Here is a 23,541-nt window from a genome sequence, read left to right as displayed (position 1 = left end):
AGAAATACTAGAGATGTCGATGTTCTTGATTCCCTATGTGTCATATTATTCTATCATCTGTTCATTAGTCTCAAAAAATACGTAAGTTGATAAAGTTTGTTTCATGATATTGATCAGAGATATAATGGTCTTATGACGTACCGAGAGATTTTATTAACATATTTTCACATGCATTTCATGCATTTACATATGCACATTGACCCATGACCAGATGGCGTTATATACGCGTATATATATGTATATGGGATATGGGAAAGGTTATGGCGTTATATACGCACCACCACCTGATCAGCTGGTATACGTTGATGATTTTGCCCATAGTGGCCGAGATGACATGATGGGATGCCCTTAGAGGCTTGATGATATTATGAACACATGTACCTATGCACGACATGACATTTATATGTATATGCAGGACACTTTAAATATTAAAGGATTTCACAGAGCTATTCAGATTTACATGTCGAGTCTTTTACTCCATGTTTCTCTCATGTCTATTGTCTACTGATTTTCATTCCTTACATACTCGGTACATTATTTGTACTGACGTCCCTTTTGCCTAGGAACGCTGCATTTCATGCCCGCAGGTCCGATAGACAGGTCGAAAGACCTCCAAGTAGGCGATCAGCTCAGTGGAAGAGCTTGGTGCACTCCATTTACTCCGGAGTTGCTTGTTTGGTCAGTATAATTTAGATGTGTATTGTTTGGTATGGCGGGGCTATGTCCCGACCTTTACGATATTATGTATTCTTAGAGGCTTGTAGACAGATGTCGTGTATACGGATTCTTGTATGGCCTTGTCGGCCTATGTTTTGAGTATATAAAGGATCATGTCGGCCTTATAGGCTCGTACGTCATATGTATAAGTTTGGATTACACGTTGGATCGTCCAATGTCGAGTATTTCTCCATGTTTTATTCTACTTATCTCACGATAGCCTCTCTGGCTCATTTACCTATTATGATAGTATGATACGAAAAGATATGTTATGTTGGTACTCGGTTGAGTAAGGTACCGGGTGCTCGTCGCGGCCCATCGGTTTGGGTCGTGACAAAAGTGGTATCAGAGCAATTCTGTCTTAGGGAATCTACAAGCCGTGTCTAGTAGAGGCTTGTTTATGGGTGTGTCGTGCACCACACTTATAAGCATGAGGCTACGGGGCATTTAAGACTGTCACTCTTTCTTCCTACTCTAGATCGTGTGGTAGAGCTCAGTTGTAAGAACTCAATTTTCTAAACTCTATCTTACTTATAGCACGACGATACTTACATCCAAAAAGACGGTTGATAAGAGATACAGGTGTGGAAGAGTTGAGTCAGAGGAACTCGATTTTTGCATCATGCTTATGATGGATAAATATGAGGTATTCAGCAGATCATGTGTATACTAAGATGTGTAAGCTTTTTGATTAGGATCCCTAAGGTAAGAATGCCTATTCACTCTTACGGTAAAAAGGAATAAGGAGGGAGACACAAGTTTCAGCAAGTAAAAGAAGCAAAGTGAAGAAGGGTACGAGGCACCCAATTAATGAGGATTATCAATATTACAGTTCCGGCAGAAAAATATAAGCATTGTGAGTTAATCTCAACAGTAACAGAGGTATGTATAATTGGCCACATCCATCTCAGTTATACCGTACAGGTGTAGATTAAGAAAAGGGGCAAGATATCAAGATCCAGCTGGGATTAGAGTAACCCAAAATGATGAATTGATTATTTGCGTTAGTTGACATTTCCGAAGGATATTGCAAATGTGCTAATAGATCTCGTTGTGAGACACCTAGATGGCGCACTCTAAAATAATACAGCTAGATATGAGTACTATAAAGATAGACACTGGAAGGCTTGAAGGTATAAATATTACCTTAGTGTGGCTCGCGTCCCTAGTAGATCGAGAACGTTAAGCAACCTGAAGAGCCACTGTATGGAGCAAAGGGGAGCTAAAAGAAAAAGAATATCTTGTTCGAGTTTTCAGAATAAAGTGATAGGCATAAATGTTAGCGGAAAATAAGAAAAGAGCTAATAAAGCATTATGAGTAAGATATGATACATGGATAACAACGGTAGATCAAAAGATGATAGTATTACAGAATCTATAGTCAAGTGAAGGAAGAGACGAGAGGTGACAGGCCTTAGGACAACAACAGAGTATAGGCTATAAAGTCATATCCTCACTTCGAAAAATAAGTTCGTGACTCTAACGCAACTACCGGAAGGAAAAGTCAGACCCCAGAATAATAAAAATCAGTATGCGCTGGTGAACAAAATAAACTAAACGTGAATTGGGGACTGAGTGATATGATAATAGTCGGCATCATGAGAATTTCAGAGATTACGTTCCGGCGATAATAGAATGGACGACAAAAGAATACCTTTTAAAGGTCATTCAGCAAGATGCTTCCCTAAAGCAATCAATATGAGCAAAGTTAACCTTAAGGGACTATGTGCGCCAGTTACACTAAGTGTCATCCTCGCGAGTAAAGAATTTGGTTATCCTTGGTACAAAAAGCATTACTACAAGGCGAGTAAGGGTAATCGATGATGTGAAAAGATACCAAAGATGAAGAGGTAAAACATCTATAGGTAGATCGTCGTAGCTCCAGCTCTTAGTACTCCCCTAAAGTGGGGAAATATGGAGTGATGTGGCGTGAAGTCAGAATTTAGTGGTTCTAGTAATCATGGAGTGGTAAAGGAATAATGCGGTAAAATGAAAAAGGGATGAGATTGCACTCATCCAAATCCTACAGATATGCTACGATTCCAAAACATTATGCAAGCACGACGTCAAGGAAGGGAAGTAAAGGTTCCGACCCGAGATAAAAAAAAAAAGAGCTAGTACGAGAGGTAAGTTAAGACAAAGGAAATACCCCAAGAAAGTTTACGTGAAATATTGATATGATAATGGGCCAACGAGCAGTTAGCAGTTGATTCAGGAAGAGCCTGGTTAGGGCTAGACAAGAAGATACAGATAAACCAATAGATCATGCAAGATAAACATAGTAAAACCCAGTACAGTGAATTCAGCCTCGCAGTTATGACATCGTGACCTTTGAAAAATATTCAGATAGGAGTTTAGGTAGTCAAAGGTACCATATGAGTGTTACGGAGATAAAAGAGAGTGTCACTGGGAAGTTAGTCAAAATATCAGTTCAGAAGCAACCCTACAAGCACAAGGGCGTGGAAATAAGTAACTACGGATAATTATAGACGAGGAAGGACATCAAAAATTCCGCCGAGTATACGATGTAATAAGCTCACAGCTTTACAAGAATCAGAAAGTCCTCCCTAAATACTACGATGAAAGACTAGCTGAGGAAATAAGGAAGAAGACTTCAACCTAAGCACAGTGACCTAAAGAAGAAATGGTCGTGTAACAACACCCTCACAACAACATTGTAAGCGCTCCAAAGAAAGTGGCACCTACCGTGGCTAATGAATGGAAAGTAAAATCAAAAGTAATATTCGAGATCATATGAGTTGCCCGAAAACTCCGGCATGCGTAGGAATTAAGATAAGTTAAGTATGCACGCAACAAGGGGGCAGAAAGACCAGGAAAAGTAATAGCTTACATTTAAAGAAAGCTGAGAAGGAACGAAAGGAATTATTCGATCAATGATCTAGAGTTAGTTACGTTATGAACGCACTTAAGAGTTCGGAGTATTATCTATGCAGCATATATGTTGATAATCATACAGACGTAGAAAATTCCGGTATAAGTTAAAAGAAAAATGAGCACAGGTCACGGACAAAGGATCGAATTGTTAGAAGATTGAATCATGGGTATTCCATAGCGTCCTTGAAGGGATAAAGTAATAACTAACACCATGAAGCGCAGATCGGAAGATAGCTTAATCTTACATAAAGGTTGATCAGAGGAAAGAGGAAACTAAAGAGTTACATCAAGGCAAAATACATAAGTTGCCACCTGACTTATGGCCCAAATCCCCGTTACACACTTTCTAGGAACGAATATTACTTTACACACCCAACCTTTCCAAAGTGTATCTAAGACACACCATTTTTTTCTTAACCAGTTTTTCAGAATATGTATAATATCACGCACCAATAAGGTCGTGACACATGCCTAACTCAAAGAACAAAAAATAAAAATACTAAATTTACACCACAATTGATATATTTAAAAGAAAAAAAAGAAAAAACGAGAAACAACCCCCCCTCCCCCGTCTCTTATCTTCTTTAAACTCCCACACCAAGCCTCCTCTAAACTCCATGGAAATACCCACCAAGCCTCCTCTAAAACCCCACAGCCATGGAAATACCCACCAGAAAAAAAAAATCACATGAATCAAGTGTTGGCCATGGCAACCACCACTATCGTCATGGCCAATATTCACATAGATCTTTCACATGGTGCTTTAAGTGTTGGCCATGGCAGCCATCACTATCACCATAATTTTTAGAGCAAAACCTACATTATAAACCCTTTCTTCACACTCATTCAAAAAAAATTAAATTTTTGAAGTCAAAGAAAAAATAAGCAGATCTAAAAACAAAATTATGAAAACAAACGGAGAAATCAGTCATTGATTTCATTAGCAGATCTAAAAATATTTAAACTTGAAGGAGATGACTAATTAATTTGAAACTTGGACCTAGCTCTAAAACTATTTTTGTGTTTCAGAGTTTAATTAATGGAGATGACAAAGTAGGTGTCCAGGGGAAGAAGAAAATGGGTGGGGGTGTGTGGAAAAAAGACCAAATTATTTGGAAATGAAATAACTAAAAATAGAAAAGAAAAAAATAACAAAGGCTGGGGACATGTGGCATTTAGATAATGGTTTAGACCCGAAAGTTTTACATTCACTCGCCTCTTTTTTGTGTAAAATACGCGCGCGCCGGCTGCCAAAAGTGGTGTGCATTAGATACACTTTGGAAAGGTTGGGTGTGTAAAGTAATATTCGTTCCTAGAAAGTGTGTAACAGGGATTTGGACCATAGGTCAAGTGGCAGCTTATGTGATTGAGAACATTGTAGAATCACTCTTAATATCAGAGGTGCAAGAGAGATAGTACATTAGCCATATTTTATGACAGCTCTACGATAAAACCAGGGTACCAGCCTTATAAGAAGTCAGCATGAAGCTCCTACCTGGATTGTGTATGCACTAGCGGTGCAGGTATTATAATAGAGCTTCAAGTTATGGACGTGAATTATACCTATGTGGAAGGGAGGTCGTGAAAGAGATACAAGATACGATGCGAGATTTAAAAGTAAGTAAGGTAAAGGTGAACAACGTACGAGATACTCAAATGCAGAAGGCTGTGAATAGTCCATACTTCGGATAGAAGGCTAGAAGCATGAGGATTCAGTATCCAGGAATGATAGCAGCATCGTCAATGGTAAATTTTCCAACCTATGGGTTCTAGGTACCGAGAGATCTAGCCAAGAGAGTATAGAAGAGTTGGAGACGATGAAATGTCTCGCTTGATGTTCCAAAATAATACAAGGAAATATATGGTAAAGCAAGATTGCGGGCAGTATAAGTGGATATATGTAGGCCACAAGCTAAAGTATGATAGAGCGACAAGGCTTTAGGAAGACAAGAGTAAGAACAAGAAAGGGTGAGTGAGAAGGTGACGAGAATGGATAAGTCATCGGGATTAAGCCCATCAAAAACAAGAGAGCTGATGGTTTCTCTAAATTATACAAAGTTCAGGATAGCCTGAATGAACTCAAACGAGTCTAAGACTAATGGCATTTAGAAGAGATGGAGTGTTGCCCTGACAGTACAATGAGGGTGTAATTGTGATAGATAAAGAATGACGTTTGGGCCTTCGATTGAGTAATGATTTGAAGAGGATTTCATGAATTGTACGGGATTAAAATACCCACGTAAGGTATCACATTGGGATGCTATGAAATACGGTTATGAAAGTATAGTATCGCCCCCAGGTGGATTAGCCTAATCACTTCAGATATCCCCCGATGAGACGTAAGCCCTAATGGCAAGGTATTACGTAAAAAAAGTTTTAAGTTATCAGTAGTATATTGTAGATCAAGATTGAGGTGAATCAACAATGGATGGACAACAGTTACAAAGTATAAGATGAGACTAGGCCGTCATTCTTAAATAGTAAATTAAAGGACTTAGATTTATACATATGGGATAAGCAACGAAAGTAACCTGGAGTTCAGTAGAAGACCTCAGTAACGATAAATTGAAGTAAGAGTTATGATATAATATGACCTACCTAGATGCAGTAAAGTCCTACGCATGGATAACCGAGTCTATGAAATAAGATATAGCAATATTCGTAAGTTCAATGAAGTATCGGGCAAAGTGACGCCTAGAAACATCTTTTCAAGCTCCGTATATGCTCACAAAGTGACGCCTAGAGATTGGCTAAAAACTAGAGGAAAAAGGAGAGAAGAGTCGCATAGGCGCACATACAAGAAAATTGGAAAGAGTCCAACCACTAGTCGTGGTGTGAGAAACAGGCCTAACGGGGTAAATACCCTGGCCTTTGGAATTATTCACCGAACAGTTGCCTATATGGCAATGAGAGTTCTAAAGTATTCGCAAGAACTATAGGTTATGATAATGACAAGTGCATAGTCAACATTCGAGGACGAATGTTCCAAAGGTGGGAATGATGTTACATCCCGCATTTTCGTACGTTAAAATTTCGTCGTAAGTTAATCGACGTAAGTGCGGGAATGAGATTATTTTGGAATTATAAGTATTATGCTATTTCAAACAAGGGATAAGTAAATTCGTGAAGGTGGGAGGGCAAGTAAATCGAAGAAAACAAGTTTCGTCGAAGTTTGTCAATTTCGGATAAAATACGGTCCGAGCTATAATACTCAGTATTTATAGACTAGTGTCATACAAGGTACCAGATGGCCATGATAGTAAGGTGTATAAAGTTTATTAACAGTGAGTATCATTTTATGTAATTTGAGATAATTCTTAATTATGTGGGTAATTGGTTAATTATTGGGAAATGGGATATTACCTAAATATTTAAGGGATTATTGGGTAATGATTAAACCCCCCCAACTAAGGAATTAGGTGGCAGCACCCCAATCCCATTTAAATGACTCATTTAGTCTTGCATAGATGTCATCTTTGGAAGGATTGGGATGGCTTTGTCATCCAACTAGTGGGCCACACCCAAAAGCTTTCCATAACTTGTAAGACTATCACATTACTTCACATTTTTGGCAATGTAAGTTCATATGTCTTACAAACCAAATACGTGAATTGCAAAACATTTAATAACATACCAAATCCATGGCTGATCATGAGCTCTTTTAGAGCAAAACGAATCCGTACCAAAAAAAAATTGATAACGCTGGTTGATTGATTTTGTAAAGCGTGAATTGCAAATTCTAAGAGAATCGGTTCAGGTATATTAAGGCTATTCCTTCTTTCTTTATGGCATGATCTATACGACACGAATGATACGAGAAAATGTACAAATTCGATAAATGACTCTATTCATAGAAATACTAGAGATGTCGATGTTCTTGATTCCCTATGTGTCATATTATTCTATCATCTATTCATGTGTCTCAAAAAATACGTAAGTTGATAAAGTTTGTTTCATGATATTAATCAGAGGTATAATGGTCTTATGACGTACCGAGAGATTTTATTAACATATTTTCACATACATTCATGCATTTACATATGCACATTGACCCATGACCAGATGGCATTATATACGTACCACCACCTGATCAGCTGGTATACGTTGATGATTTTGCATACAGTGGCCGAGATGACATGATGGGATGCCCTTAGAGGCTTGATGATATTATGAGCACATGTACCTATGCACGACATGACATTTATACGTATATGCATGACACTTTAAATATTAAAGGATTTCACAGAGCTATTCAGATTTACATGTCGAGTCTTTTACTCCATGTTTCTCTCATGTCTATTGTCTACTGATTTTCATTCCTTACATACTCGGTACATTATTTGTACTGACGTCCCTTTTGCCTAAGAACGCTGCATTTCATGCCCGCAGGTCCCGATAGACAGGTCGAAAGACCTCCAAGTAGGCGATCAGCTCAGCGGAAGAGCTTGGTGCACTCCATTTACTCCGGAGTTGCTTGTTTGGTCAGTATAATTTAGATGTGTATTGTTTGGTATGGGGGGCTCTGTCCCGACCTTTACGATATTATGTATTCTTAGAGGCTTGTAGACAGATGTCATGTATACGGATTCTTGTATGGCCGTGTCGGCCTATGTTTTGAGTATATAAAGGATCATGTCGCCTTATAGGCCCGTACGCCATATGTATAAGTTTGGATTACACGTTGGATTGTCCAATGTCGAGTATTTCTCCATGTTTTATTCTACTTATCTCACGATAGCCTCTCTGGCTCATTTACCTATTATGATAGTATGATACGAAAAGATATGTTATTTTGGTATTCGGTTGAGTAAGGTACCGGGTGCCCGTCGCGGCCCATCGGTTTGGGTCGTGACAAAATGTCTGAGAAATAATTCAACAGCATTAAGCTACTCCTTCAAACAAAAAAAACAAAACTACTCCATAGGTGTAAAATATCGCATTCTACTTTTTGAGAATCAGTATAAAATTCGACTAAGAGTTGTTTAAACAACTTTTTTGGTACATTAAAGCGAAATTTTCCCAGTACTTCCATCTGCTGTCTAATTCTCTTAGTATAATTTCCAAAGAAATTCTCTCTGCAGATTAGTGATGTTCACTCTCAAAAAGCAAAAAGTGACTGCCAATATTTGGTGGAAGGAGTTATAAATCGAAAAAAGCTTGACCTTCCCCAAATTGGTACATTACGTGAATAATTATAGTTGTAATGGAGCTTCCATAACCCTCGTATTCTATATCGTCCCGAGTAAAGGAGACAAACAAAAACAGCACCCAAACATTCTCAAAGAAAAGGACTGCCTTGCATCCAAAGCACGTAAAAGTTATAAGCAGAAAATTACATACCATGTAAGTAAGCATAGCTGTTTAAATTATAGGAAATCCAAGGAATACCTTCAGAGTCACCTTCCAGCGAGCATGCTTGACTTTGTAATTCCAGAATTCATGATTAACAAGGACATACTGAATGGAGAAAATGACAAGTGCAAGGACAACATCATTTTCCATTCCAGCATCCACAAGCTGCATGGTGAGGTCAAGCACTGAAGATCACAAAATAGCGTGTAAGGACCTACATAAAACGATCTAAAGAATCTAGTCGCACAATAGAAGAAAATATGCCACCATGATTAATGGTCAATGTCAATGAGACCGAAAAACAAATTGGATTAGAAAAACGGAGCAAGATATGTATTTTTTTATGTTATCAACAAGTTAACAACAGAAGAAAATAGACTCCCTGTATAGCTGCAATCAGAACGCCGACGACATTATATAAGATACAAACATGTTATATAATTGATGAACATAAATAAATCAATACAACTAAATGACATGCCTGAAAGAGTCAATTGACAATCATTCTGCTCACAGTCGATCAAAAGCATTTTTGAGAGCCGACCAGAAAGCAACCACGATCCACTAAAGTAGCCACAAAAAACACACAGAATAAAATGTCAAGATAAGTTTGGTTTTTCTAGAATTAGAGAAGTTTCCTGAGATATTTAACGACATCAGGCTAAACAGCAAATCATAAGAAATAAAACTATGTTGGCCATGGCATCTCACACATCAGGTTTTTTGTATATTGCAGACAACCAATACGTCTGATTGACGATTCAATCTTGAATAAAAATAACAGTAACACAAAAGGAGGAGGAAAAAGAAAAGGTAAGCCACACAAAAAGAAAAGTGACCGCATGGAAAAAAAGTTTTACAGCGAGCAATATCTGTTCACGAGTTGCCATGGGTAAAAGGTTTGCTTTGTAAGCATTGCCATACATATTCAATCCATTCCAGCTCCAGGTGTGCTTGATTCAGAGAGTGCACGAAGGGAAAGTTCAAAAGACAGAAATTCAGAAATTAATTCAGAGTATATTATTATTCAAAAGGTTACGGCCTAAGCAGTCTAGAGCAGTCAGAAGCCATTAGTACAATCTCAACCAGATTGTATCCAAAAGTACTCAAAAGGTTATGGTTAAGCAATCACAAGCAACCTGACAACATACACTAGATTGTGCCCATAACATTCATGGAAATGTACAAGCATGCAAGTTCTATATGAAGTAGGAGCATAGGTGGACCCTTTTCACCTCGACAAGCCATTGGAGCCAATTCTGAAAGGATTTGTTTTAAACGCAACATCAAAGATATTCGCCTGGACTATCAATCTGGAAACATGGTACGGTGAGCTGCAATAAGAAAAAGCAAGAATTAGAAAATCTAACTAGCATAATAAATGAAAAAATAGTGATAAAGCGCCTCATGGAAAGGGCAGCCCGGTGCACAAAGCATCCCGCTTTCACGCAGGGTCAGGGAAGGACCCCCGGGGGTGTGATGTAGACAGCCAACCCTAATGGTAGATTCCTGTGGTAGATTCCATTATTTATTCAACAGTGAGATAAACACAACTCAATAGCTACTTATATTACCTCTGACAACATAATGCTTATTCAATAACCCAACAAAAGATAAACCTACCAGATAAAGTAATATAGCAAGCTTCTCTTCAAAATTCTAGATTCAGTAGCATTCAAGGGAGTGAAGAGAACCAAAACATTAAAAGTAAATAACTTAAGAGACAAAAAGACTTACCATTTTAACATTTTTGCCAAAATGTTAACTCCCATCGACATCGACACCACATCAGAGCAATTAGGAGATAAATTCTTGATCCAAGCACAAACGATCTCGGCCACATTAAGACTGCATTTGAAGAAGGGATGTTATTTGATCAAAAAAATGGTAATTTTCCTAGAATTTAGGATTTCTTTCATATGTAACTAGCATATAGGATAAATTCAATTGGAAACAGGAGATGGAGGTAGATTAATGAATCCTATAGTCATACCGCAAGTTTTCTGTTGGTGAGTTCATCTCATCATGCATATAGCCACCACCAAGGTCCAGAAGAGCAGAACAAACACCCTAGCGACATCAAATATTACCAGCAAGAAAACATCAATAGCAGAAACAATTGTTGTCATGCCAAGAAAAACAGACGGCAAACAGACTTAACAAAAGTCTTGTCATCATTTTTTTTTATCAAGTAAATAATTTTCCATTAAAGAATGGCCAAAAACAAAAGTGGCCGTATACAAGGGGTATACCAAAAAAAGGAACCCTACAGAAAGATATGGTTCTCTACAAAAGTTACCCAGTCTTCTATACAACAAGGAACTTCACGGGTGCACCAAAAGAAAATAAGGGATCAAAACTACTCAACTGGGCAAAACTCATCTCTACCCCTTCAAAAGCTCTTCAAAAGTCTCGTCATCACTTCCCTTGAATTCAACAAATTTTCCATATTAAGGAATCAAAAGTTTTCCATTACTTGGAGTCTTTCACATTAATTGTCGTAAATTCTTTTTTACTTTACGTCTGATGGTTCTTCTCCAAAAATTTGAGCAAATATAGAAGCAATCGAAAACTCTTATTCACCACCTCTCTAGGGTCAACTAAGGGTTTTGCGGCTCTTATTCCAGCCTTAACTAACTCAATCTCAACCAATATAAAGGATAAACACTGGAAATGAAAAATACCAAGAAACACTTCCTATTCCAGAAAGCAAAAGGACTACAGTATGAACGCAGGAAGGATAGATTGAGAACCCATGGTTGAAATAACAATTCTATGCGTGAAATGGCTCAGAAATCTGACTTATGGGGAGACATTTTATCTTGTTCTCTTTTTGAATACATAATAGCCACCTCTACTTTCGATCTTTGAATGTACAGAGGAAACTACTACACCTGCAGATTTCTCTTGTCCTTTCTTTTCACACGGAACAACAGAGTTGAATGTGGAAAGTTGGTCCTAAACAAAAGGAGTCAATGACTCCCTTATAAAGCATATAAGGAAGGTTGAATTCCAGATCCGTCTCTCTGCTCAGTCTTGACTAGAAGTTATGTTACTAGGGAAACATGTGCAAGCCTTTGTTAACAAGAAATATGAGCATAGCCTACCATACTGGAGACATATTAACGCAATTATTCCAAACACGTGCTAAATACCTAAAAAGTTATACAGCCATCTCAAGACCTAATGGCCAGATGACTGTACTTGCTGTGGGATAACTGATAAGGATCTAGTCACTAAACAGTCTAGTTGTAAGCATGTTAGTGATCTCAGTCTAACTTGTTTCTACCCCTTTAGAAAAGGGAACAAGGAAGCATTTAAAAGGTTTGCTTCATTCTCCCTTCAGCTTTTCCCAATGTAGCAAGAAAGCCAAATATTTTTGGAGGCCTGCAACTGTAGAAGTTAAACAACTATGGTTTGAGTAAATTTCCGCAATTTGTGAAGATAACTGTTTGGCAGGCTGTTGGAGCTTGTGCAACAAAATACCTTAGCCCGAACTTCATCCATTTTGAGATTTTATCTCTTTTGCAGCACAGTACCTCTCACATTCATTAAGAAACATCTAGTAGTTGCATAATCTGCTCTCCTCTTGCTCCCTTAAAACCCCATCTTTTTTAACAGAAAGAAAAAAATGAGCAAACATGAACTGAGCAACTAATTGAAACTGAGAAGACCTCCTTGCCTACAACTAAGCGAAATTGAACAGCTTAAACTTAGCATAGACTTGAGAAAGACACATGACATTGCAGGGCTTGTCTTCCCAAAACATTTGTTTTGAGTGTTCGACTAAACAAACAAAGTCACTGCTGTTTTCTCCGAAAGTATGGTAGAAGGGCGGCATTTACAGAACAAGAGCAGTCACTCCTGCAGCCCTTGTTGCAGATGACAGACAACCACACTAATCTTTAGGACAGTAGAAACGGAAGCAATGAGAGAACTAAGATTCAAGAAGTAGCATAAAAAACATCATCTGCGAACATCATCTGCTACCACCAGTGCCTTTGGATACAAATTTATCACACATCATCACCCACACTAAAATCAACTAAGATATCAGTGCAAATGCAGTTGCATGGATGCACTAACCTGAAGGAACGACTCTGACACTTAGATTGGACTGATACAATAGATATATCAAAATAACTGTGCAAGAAAAAATTAACTCCACGTGGATTACCATGTTGAAAGTCACAAGTCGGCTGAGCAACCGAAGAGTCAGAAGGAATTCACTGGTTTTCTCCAAGTACAGCCCTTGGGCCAAACGCAAAAGAAGCACGAAAACCCCAGATCGCGAAAACTACAAAGTAGCAAGTTATGGTTACTGAAACTGAATATATAATAAAAAGGGTTTGAATTTCAGATTAATTACCATCAGGAAGAAGAAGATAAAATGGAGACAGCTGCAAAGAGAGATATGCAATTCGCATTTACATAAGAAATCCCAAGAGTAAATAAAAAAGTACTTAGAATACAAGCAACAGCAAAAGGGAACTGAAAGGATATCCTTTGGTAATGAAATATTGTTCTGAAGTATTCAAATTTCCTGTAAAATTGTCAATGCTAGTAGAGTGAAGAATGGATGCATATCAGGTCTTTCTGAAAGCATATTAGCAGCAAAATATGATAAAATATGAGTATTTTATATTCCTCTAATAATTTTCCTTTTTTTGTTGGAGGAGGAGGTATGATTTTCATTTTCTCTTATATTCTAGCTTTATATTCACCCAAGTAAAAGAAAAGTAACAACCTTGGTTACAGATAATTTTGGAGAAATGACTAGCATATTTTGAGCAACATGACACATAATATATAGAGACAACAACAACCCAGTAAAAATCTCACTAGTGGGGTCTGGGGAGGGTAGAGTGTACGCAGAACTTACCCCTACCCCGGAGGGGTAGAGAGGCTATTTCCGGGAGACCCTCGGCTCAGAGACAAAAGATCCGTAACAACAAAAACTAGACAAATAATATCAGCACCATAGGAGACAACAAATAAGTGGAAGGACAATAATAATGATAAAAATAAAAATAGTATGATGAAACAAAAAACGCTAGCAATCCTAGAAAAAACACTATCAGAATAGCTGGAACGAGGAAAAACGCTCGACTACCCCCTAACCTACAACCCTAATGCTCGACCTCCACACCTCCCTATCCAGGGCCATGTCCTCGGAAATCTGAATTTGCGTCATGTCCTGCCTGATCACCTCGCCCCAATACTTCTTAGGTCGCTCTCTACCTCTTCTCGTACCTGCCAAAGCAACCGCTCACACCTCCTAACCGTGGCATCTAGGTTTCTCCTCCGCACGTGCCCGAACCATCTAAGCCGTACTTCCCGCATCTTGTCGTCCATAGGAGTCACGCCCACCCTCTCCCGAATATCTTCATTTCTAATCTTATCCAGCCTCTTGTGCTCGCACATCCATCTCAACATCCTTATTTCTGCTACTTTCATCTTCTGAATATGAGAATTTTTGACTAGTCAACACTAAACCCATACAGCATAGCCGGTCTAACCACCGCTCTATAGAACTTAATTTTAAGTTTCAGTGGCACCTTCTTGTCACACAGGCACTAACCTCCATTTCATCCACCCCACCCCGATACGATGCGTGACATCCCAATCGATCTCCCTATCTCCCTGGATAATTGACCCTAGGTACTTGAAACTCTCTTAGGGATGACTTGTGAGTCAAGCCTCACCTCCACATCTGCTTCCCCTGACATATCGCTGAACTTGCACTCCAAATAATTCGTCTTGGTCCTACTCAACTTGAAACCTTTAGACTCCAAGTCCTACCTCCATACCTCCAATCTCTCACTAACGCCACCTCTCGTCTCATCAATCAGAACTATATCATTAGTGAACAGCATACACCATGGCACCTCCCCTTGAATATGGTGTGTCAATGCGTCCATTACCAGGGCAAATAAGAACGGGCTAAGCGCAGATCCTTGGTGTAACCCCATAACCACCAGAAAAGGCTTTGAGTCACCTCCCACAGTCTTAACACGAGTCTTAGCTCCATCATACATATCCTTTATCGCCCTAATATAAGCTACCAGCACACCTTTTACCTCCCGGCATCTCCAAAGAACGTCCCTAGGAACCTTGTCATATGCCTTCTCTATATCAATAAACACCATGTGCAAATCCCTCTTCCTATCTCTGTATTGTTCCACCAACCTGCTGATAAGGTGGATAGCTTCCATAGTAGAACGACCCAGCATGAACCCGAACTGGTTTTCTGATATAGATATTGCCCTCTTTACCCTCCCTTCAACCACCCTCCCAAACTTTCATGGTATAACTTAGTAATTTAATACCCCTATAGTTGTTACAACTCTGGATATCACCTTTGTTCTTGTACAGGGGATCATCGTACTCCACCTCCACTCATCTGGCATCCTCTTCGTCCTGAAAATAACATTAAATAGCCCAGTTAGCCATTCCAAGCCTGCTCTACCCACACACCTCCAACATTCTACTGGAATCTCATCTGGTCCGGTCGCTTTGCCCCGACTCATCTTACGCATCGGTCCCACAACCTCCTCCGCCTTAATACGCCTATAGTATCTAAAGTCTTGGTGACTCTCGGAGTGCCCCAATTCCCCTAACACGATGTTTTCGTCCCCCTCTTCATTCAGAAGTCTATGAAAGTACGACTGTCATCTCTGTTTAATCCGGACCTCTTCCATCAATACACAACCTTCCTCGTTTTTTATGCACCTCATTTGATCTAGGTCACGAGCCTTCCTCTCTCTCGTTTTGGCCAGACGAAATAACTTCTTGTCCCCACCTTAAACCCCCAGTTCCTCATACAGTCGCGCAAACGCAGCAGTCTTAGCCTCCGGGACCGCTAATCTCGCCTCCCTCCTAGCTTCCTTGTATCTTTCTCTATTCGCTCTCCTCTACTCCTCGTCAGTGCTCTCCACTAACTTAAGGTAAGCCACTTTCTTCGTTTCCACTTTACTCTGGACCACGTCATTCCACCACCGGTCGCCTCGGTGCCCACCTGAGTATCCCTTCGAGACCTCTAACCTCTCTCGCCGCCTCCTTTATACAGTCCGTCGTCGTCGTCCACATAATGCTAGCATACCCACCACTCTTCGAGGCTCCCATAGCCGCTAATCGCCCATCCAACTCCTGAGCATTATCCTTAGTCAAGACTCCCTACCTGATCCTCGGTTGACCCCGTACAAACCTCTTCTTCCTCTTTATCAAGATACCAACGTCCATCACCAAGAGTCTATGCTGTGTCGCGAGGTTCTGAATCGGGATCACCTTACAATCCTCGCACAACCCCTTATCACACCTCCTGAGGAGAAGATAATCAATCTGAGTCTTAACTTTAAACACCTTCAGCACATCAAAAACTTGAAAAAGAAAATTTTGAGCATGCTCAGTAATCCAGAGTAAACCAACAAATGCGCTGACTAGCTAATCTTTAGAGAAAAGTTTTAACTTCTTGGGTGTATTTCAGGTTCAAAACTATGTGAGTGCTACAATCTCTGATTAATCATCAAATAACACCTGCAAAAAAATAGACCTATAAACGATAAGAAATCCAGGCAATTTCAAGCAAATTACACTCTCAAACACACTGCTAGTCCTGCGCTCAAGTCCATTAGGGGAATTGGTTTATCAGAGTGCACCACACAGCAATGTAGGTGTGCTTCACCTCTGGCGCACTGTGCACCACACTCTAAAACTTGAAAAGAAGATATTAAGCATGATCAGTACCAGGATGAACCAATTTGCTGATTTGGTCAAACTTCAAATACAAGATTCAGTTTCCTAGGTGCATTAATGTTTCAGAACATGTGTATGCATGTCATTCTCTGACTAATCATCAAATACAACCAAGAAATAAATGGACCAACAAATGATAAGAAATCCAGCGTCAAATAGCAATTTTTAAGTGAGCTATACTTTCAATAAAACTACTAGCTGTTTTCCAGTACAAGAGGGGCATTGTCTTATCAGAGTGCAAAACACAGCAAATACACCTGTAACACACAATGCTTAGATTTGCACCTACTGAACATTTAACCAACTGCAATAAGACTCCATCTAGGATTCAATTCTTTATTTGCTAAAATGAGTTCAAAGTAATTTATTCACTATAGAATTTGCATACATAATCATATAGAAGGAAAATAAAGAAGTCCAATGTCAACATCCAATAAAGCTCTAAACCTACATAATCATAGTGGAAAATAAAGAAGTCCAGTGTCAACATCCAATAAAGCTCTAAACAGTGAAGCTCAGCTATTCAGCAATAGAATTTTGCAAAACCAAAGTCACAAAATAAATTTTGTCAAAGAAAGGTATCAACAGAGAAACTAACAGCAAGATATACATGAAATTGAAGATGAATGCAGCACAATTAGCTCCTGGAAAGTACAACTTTCAAAACTTAGAGACAGCTTCCTCACCTAGCTAGTGGCAGAAAGAATCTACGAGTTAAAGAAGCTAATAGCATAATAGAGAAATGGAATAAACACAAGTTATTTTTACCTCCCATCTCACTAGAGCAGTATTCCTATCGATCATTTTTAACAGATGACCATGGGTTCCCCTAGGAATGATCAGACCCTCAACACCGGGAAGGTGTAATGGTTGGACCACCTTAACAGTCTGAGAAGCATCATCCAATATCAAACAGCTACTGATATCAACAGGAGATGACAATCGAGTGGACTTGTCAAGAAAGTTAAATCTGTTCAAGAAACATATCAACATAATTTTTTGCAACACCTTCTACAAGCCTCATAAATGAAAGGAACCTCAATGACTCCTGGAGAAAAATAAAAGTTACTTACACACATTCTGCAGGCCATGCTCCTTCACAAAGTGCTGATAACAACTGTAAAAGTTCAGCCGATCTAAAAGGGAATTCACCCTCCAAGCTGCAAAGAAGGCACCTGATCGGACCATCAACAAAACTATCCCTATCCCAAAACTGAGTACAGAGGGACTCCTGCACCATATACGTCAATGGTCTGAATTAATGAAAAAACATATGATTTTGAAGGCTCAAAAAGGCAACAATCCTCCAAACCTCTCCTTGATAAATTTTGCAAAGAATATCCAATATCAATTTCAGGTTACCATCCTCCAACTGCAACACAGAAAAGGCATGATAATAGAGAAGATGTGTTTTCCTTCACAAAGTGATAAATAGTATTAACTTTAAAACCTGGATATTGATCTCATAAGAGGCAATAAATGCTGATATAAATGTCCGTAAAACGCTTCTAAGACCAACAATAGGACCCTGAAAATAGTAATAAATATCAAAGCAAAGATGAAATGACATAATGCACTACCTCTGTATGAAAGGTAAGATGGATAAAAGATAATTTGCAAATAATGAGTAAACAAGCTATTCACCCACATCAAAATCCCTCAGTACATCATTTTCAATAATTTCAAGAAAAAAGCTCAAAGATCCAGCTTCGAAAGCTTGACGGACATAACCAATATGATCTATCTCCTGAAATAAATTCAAGATATGCAAAAAAAATGTCAAAATTTTACACCTTCCTGAGAAAGCACAAGCAAGCCAATTACGTGATATGAAGCTAAACAGACCATCAGTATATTATCTTCTTCTTTTCCAGGAAGAGATGAAATTAGACAGAGGAAAACTGCCCATGCCAAAGTCAATGGTCCTGATTCTTTCTGCTCAAATACATCAAAAGTGGACACCATAGCATCGATTTCTTGCACCTCGGACAATGAAAAAGTAACATGGCCCTGCCTGGGTTTAAAAAAAAAGGCAGCCATTATGACAATAAGGAAATAGGCCAAATGTACTGAGAAAAGAAAATCTTGAAAGAAGTTGAAGAAAGCATAAGAACAAGAGAAATCAAAACAGAAAGAGGGGAATCTGTGTAAACTTCAGAACGTTTAGAGCTACCTAGCACTATTTGATCTTCTCTCCAAACAGGTCAAGCATCCAGAAGAAAAAAGCAATAGAATCCCCTCCATAATTTAAAGGAGATATCACACAATTTGCAATATGACCAAGAGACTCTTTCAACTCTAAAGGAGGTGCACTAGCAAAATGTTCATTCAAGACCATGATTGTGATACCGAGACCATGCTTGTGATACTGATAATGATACATCAATTCGTACAATGTGTGAAAAAAGTATTGTGGTTTTATTGATTCCCACTATGATAAGTTGCTTTACCAATAAGCAGAAGTGCCAATAATGACAAAATCTAAGTTGTTGAGCACTAAATAAAGTTAATGCTCAACAAACCGGAGAAAATACTGAGAGAAAGCTCAGCTTGATTATTCCCCTCAAGCTTTGGATGTTAAATGGTGATGTACACCTATAGTAAAATAGGAAAGCAAATCAAGGTTACAAATAAATCTCCGTAATCAATTCCTATTACCACTACAACAATAACTAAGCCTCAGTACCAAACAAGTGGGGATCGGTTGTATGAATCCTCACTTCAACCTTTAAGCTCAACTCATATCATCATCATACCAAAATAAAATAAAAGTGAAAATAAAAATAATTTAAGTACATATTCTGAGAGTTAAAGCCATGGGAAGAAAGGATTCTGTATTCATTTGTCTTTCATTAGCCCTATTTATATAGGGTGTTACATAGTAGTAAACCCTTCTCTACTAATGTGGGATAATATACGTACTACCATATATAATAACTCTCTAACACTCCCTCTCAAGCCGGTGCACATAAATCATATGTACCGAACTTGTCACATATGCAACTAATATAAGGACAAGTGAGAGACTTGGTGAGAACAATAGCAAGCTGATCATTTGACTTCACAAACTTTGTAACAATATCTCTTGAGAATATCTTCTCTCTAATGAAGTAACAGTCATTTTCAATGCGTTTAGTCCTCTCATGGAACACTGGATTTGATGCAATATGAAGGGCAATTTTTTTTTATATAAGGTAAGATTAAGAAGGGCAATTTAATTATCACACACAAGTTTCATCTAACTGATTTCTCCAAATTTTAATTCTCTGAGCATCTGTTTAATCCAAACTAGCTCATATGTTGCCACAATCATTGCTTGAAATTCTGCTTTTGCGCTAGCTCGAGCAACCACATTTGTTTCTTGCTTTTCCAAGAGACCAAATTAACTCCTACTAAAACACAATATCCAGATGTAGCACGCCTATCAGAAGGTAATCCTGCCCAATTAGTATCTATGTATCCAACGATCTGCTCATGGCCTCGGTCCTCGAATAGTAGTCTTTTGTCTGGAGCTAATTTTATACACCTAAGAAAACGGACAATTGCGTCTCAATAACTATCATGCGAAAAGTCCATAAGCTAACCTCCCCACTCACAATAAAGGATATGTCATGTCTAGTCATCGCGATGTAATCCAATTTGACAATCAACCACATATATCTTGCAGGATCACTAAAAGGCTCTCCATGTTTTGCCAGAAGCTTAGCATTCGGATTCATAGGAGTGTCAATGGGTCTGCAACTCATCATTCCTGTCTTCACAAAAATATCTAAAGCATATTTCCTTTATGAAATAACAATACTTGAGCTAGATTGAGCAACTTCGATACCTACAAAGGACTTTAATATGTCGAAATCCTCAGGCTGGAAGTATTGAAAGAGATGTTGCTTCAGATTAGTAATATCATCCTGATCATTGCCAGTAATAACGATATCGTCAACATAAACCACCAGATAAATACATAGATTCGAAATAGAATGCCGAATATAAAACAGAGTGCTTAGCTTCACTACGAGTCATGTCGAACTCTTAAATAATTGTGTTGAACTTACGAAACAATTGTTTACCATATTTAGAAATAATAAGAGATTTCCATAAGGCATTCTTACCATCATTCAACCTCCACCATTTGTATAACAAACACTTATTGTAAATTCTCAAGCCGCTTAACCCAAGAACACCCCTCTTCTTTACCTCTACAAACTTTTTGCCAATTGACCAAATGCAACTTTTTGTTAGTGGCATTTCCTTCCCATAAAAGTGGTTTCTTAACCAATTATCCTCTTCTCCACTTTAAAGGGAATAGGAATAAATGACATTAAACAAGTTGGTATCCCGTCTAAACTCTATTAGTTAATCGATCAACCACCAAAAGACAAGTATTGTCTCTACCAAGTAGTGAGTTTTATTTCACGCTTGTCAATAACACCTTGCCAAATATTTGCATCTTTTCCTCTTGCCCCGAAAGGGCGCCCCAGATAGGTGGCAGGAAAGCTTTCAACTTTACAGCCCAATATCTCAGCTAGTTTCTCTATTTGAATATTTGTATTTACTGAGAAAATGCTACATTTAGCTAGATTAGTTTTTAACCCATAAGCAAATAAGATCACCCTCAGAAAATTGAGTTGTTCTCTTTCTGCGCCACATAGCAATAGTGTACCATCCGCGTATAAAATATGAAAAATATCCACCTTTTCTTTGCCATTGCCCTCAACACAAAACCCTTTAATCCATGCTCTATCTACAGCATTATGCTCAGCACCTCATAACAAGGACAAATAAATAAGGAGACAATGGATCTTCTTGCCTCAAGCCCTTTTGAGATTTTAAACAAACTTCTGGACCCCATTAATCAGAACTCAAAATCTGACGGTAGAAATGCATGTCTTGATCCATTTGATCCACTTTCTCCAAAGTTCATTTGCTCCATGATGTCTATTAGAAAGAACTAAATTACATGGTCATAAGCCTTTTTCTAAATCAAGCTTACAAACAACCCCTCCCTTCCCCTTCTTCAAATAATAGTCAACACATTCATTAGCAACCATAGCAACATCTACAATTTGTCTGCTTTTAATAAACGTATTCTAACGTATTCTAATCCCTGAAACCAATTTATTCAACACCACCTTTAGTCTTTCTGTGAGCACCTTTGCAATTATTTTATAGATACTCCTTAGAAGACTTATCGGCCTGCAATCTTTCATATTTACCCTCCCCCCCCCTTTTTCTTTGGAATAAGAGTTATGAATGTGGCATTGAAACTCTTCTCAAAAGATCATTCCAAATAGAATAATTTCAATGCCTTCATAATGTTCATCTTCTAAAATATACTAACACTTCTGAAGAAATGTCATGTTAAAGCAATCTGGCATGGTGCCTTATCCACTTCAAATAACTTCAAGACCCCCTTACTTCCTCAATAGAAAATGGTCTTTGAAGCCACTCCTTTTTATCATCGCTTAATTCTACCAAACCTACATTGCTCTATTGTGGCCTCCACTTTTCATTTTATAGAATTCAAGGATGTGTTCCTTGATCACTTCTCTATCTTCTGAGATTCTGTCATTTATTTCCAATCTATCAATAATATCACATCTTTTGTATGCATTTGCCAATCTGCGAAAAAAATATGCATTTTTAATCTCCTCGTTTAATCCATAAGCTTCTTGATTTTTGCCTCCACGAACTCTCCTCTTCTTTTGCAATATATTCGACTTCTTTGACAAGAAAGAATTTTTTTTCAGAAATTAAATCAGCATCTACAGCTTGTGAGGAATAAATGTGAACCAAACCTACTGATCTAAGAAATCAGCATGCTCAAACCACATATTTTCAAATTTGAAGTAACTTTTTCCCTTTCTCAATCGCCACATTCAAACAATAAAGGCAAGATCAGACCCTACCCTCGGCAGTGTTGTCTGCTTTATATCTCTTAAAAAACCCATCTCATTCATTAGAAACACGTAATCTATCAATCCTTGAAGCCACATTCTCATCAGCATATCTGAACCAAGGTATACTGCTCTCCATAAAGTGGGAGATCAACAAGCGACAAATCTATAATAATGCTAGAAAACTCTCTCATGGATCTAGAATTCACCACCCTGCCCGCTCTTTCGTACCCACCGATTTTTTAGAGTAAAAATTTGAGCACCGCTTTTCTTATTGTAGTTGCGTACTATACTGGCTAGATTTTTGTGTCAATTTTCTATTTTTCAAAATAAGCAAACTCAAGTTGGTTTCCTCACGTTGAATTGAGGGGCATTTTAGAAATATCAAGTGAATTAAGGAAGATCATATAGAATTAAGACGGAGGAGAAGATGCAGGCCGTGGATGTTGCTCCATTAGCATTTACGTGGAACTATGGAGAGAGAAATAGGATAGCTTTTGAAGGAGTAAACAATGATATTGTACACCTGACAAATAGCCTCTTATCCCTTGTTTGTTCTTGGTGCACCCACGAGGTTCATATATGTATAGATGATTGGGTGTTATTCGTAGAGAACCATATCTTTTCTGTAAGGTTTACTTTTTGGTATACTATTGCCCTTCTTCAATAAATTATTATTTTCTTTTTTTTATTGCCTCCCTCCAAGAGCTCCCCACCTTGCTCTTGGGGTAACTCGAACTCACAACCTATTGGTTGGAAGTGAAGGGTGCTCACCACTTCAGCAATCCGCTCTTATCTTCTTCAATATATTATTACCTAATCAAATGATAACTTATGATATTCCATATTTAATTATTAAATACTCACTTACCTTATTTAGTATAGGATTAATTTTTTTTTATATTTAGCATAGTCTATGACACTTGTA

At 38.3% G+C, this 23,541-nt stretch overlaps 1 protein-coding gene across 7 annotated transcripts in view; it reads right to left on the bottom strand.

The window, feature by feature from the left end:
- Positions 1-23,541, bottom strand: part of LOC104242497 (uncharacterized) — a 48,211-nt gene that overhangs the window by 18,367 nt on the left and 6,303 nt on the right. For 6 of the 7 annotated variants that reach the window (XM_009797560.2, XM_009797559.2, XM_009797558.2 and 3 more), the window contains exons 8-19: positions 18,565-18,733; positions 18,368-18,466; positions 18,170-18,247; positions 18,032-18,091; positions 17,793-17,950; positions 17,488-17,689; positions 13,142-13,261; positions 10,958-11,034; positions 10,702-10,812; positions 10,200-10,298; positions 9,446-9,528; positions 9,001-9,149 (exon numbers count right to left, since the gene is read on the bottom strand). In XM_009797560.2, the coding sequence (XP_009795862.1) occupies positions 9,001-9,149; positions 9,446-9,528; positions 10,200-10,298; positions 10,702-10,812; positions 10,958-11,034; positions 13,142-13,261; positions 17,488-17,689; positions 17,793-17,950; positions 18,032-18,091; positions 18,170-18,247; positions 18,368-18,466; positions 18,565-18,733 (1,405 nt within the window). The remainder of the gene's footprint in view (positions 1-9,000; positions 9,150-9,445; positions 9,529-10,199; positions 10,299-10,701; positions 10,813-10,957; positions 11,035-13,141; positions 13,262-17,487; positions 17,690-17,792; positions 17,951-18,031; positions 18,092-18,169; positions 18,248-18,367; positions 18,467-18,564; positions 18,734-23,541) is intronic. The other variant, XM_009797563.2, reaches the window with a different exon arrangement.

This window comes from Nicotiana sylvestris, chromosome 3 (genome assembly GCF_000393655.2).
Source record: "Nicotiana sylvestris chromosome 3, ASM39365v2, whole genome shotgun sequence".
In the NCBI taxonomy this organism is placed as follows: domain Eukaryota; kingdom Viridiplantae; phylum Streptophyta; class Magnoliopsida; order Solanales; family Solanaceae; genus Nicotiana; species Nicotiana sylvestris.
Note: the sequence above shows the minus strand (reverse complement) of the source record. Positions and strands in the feature narration are given on the sequence as shown.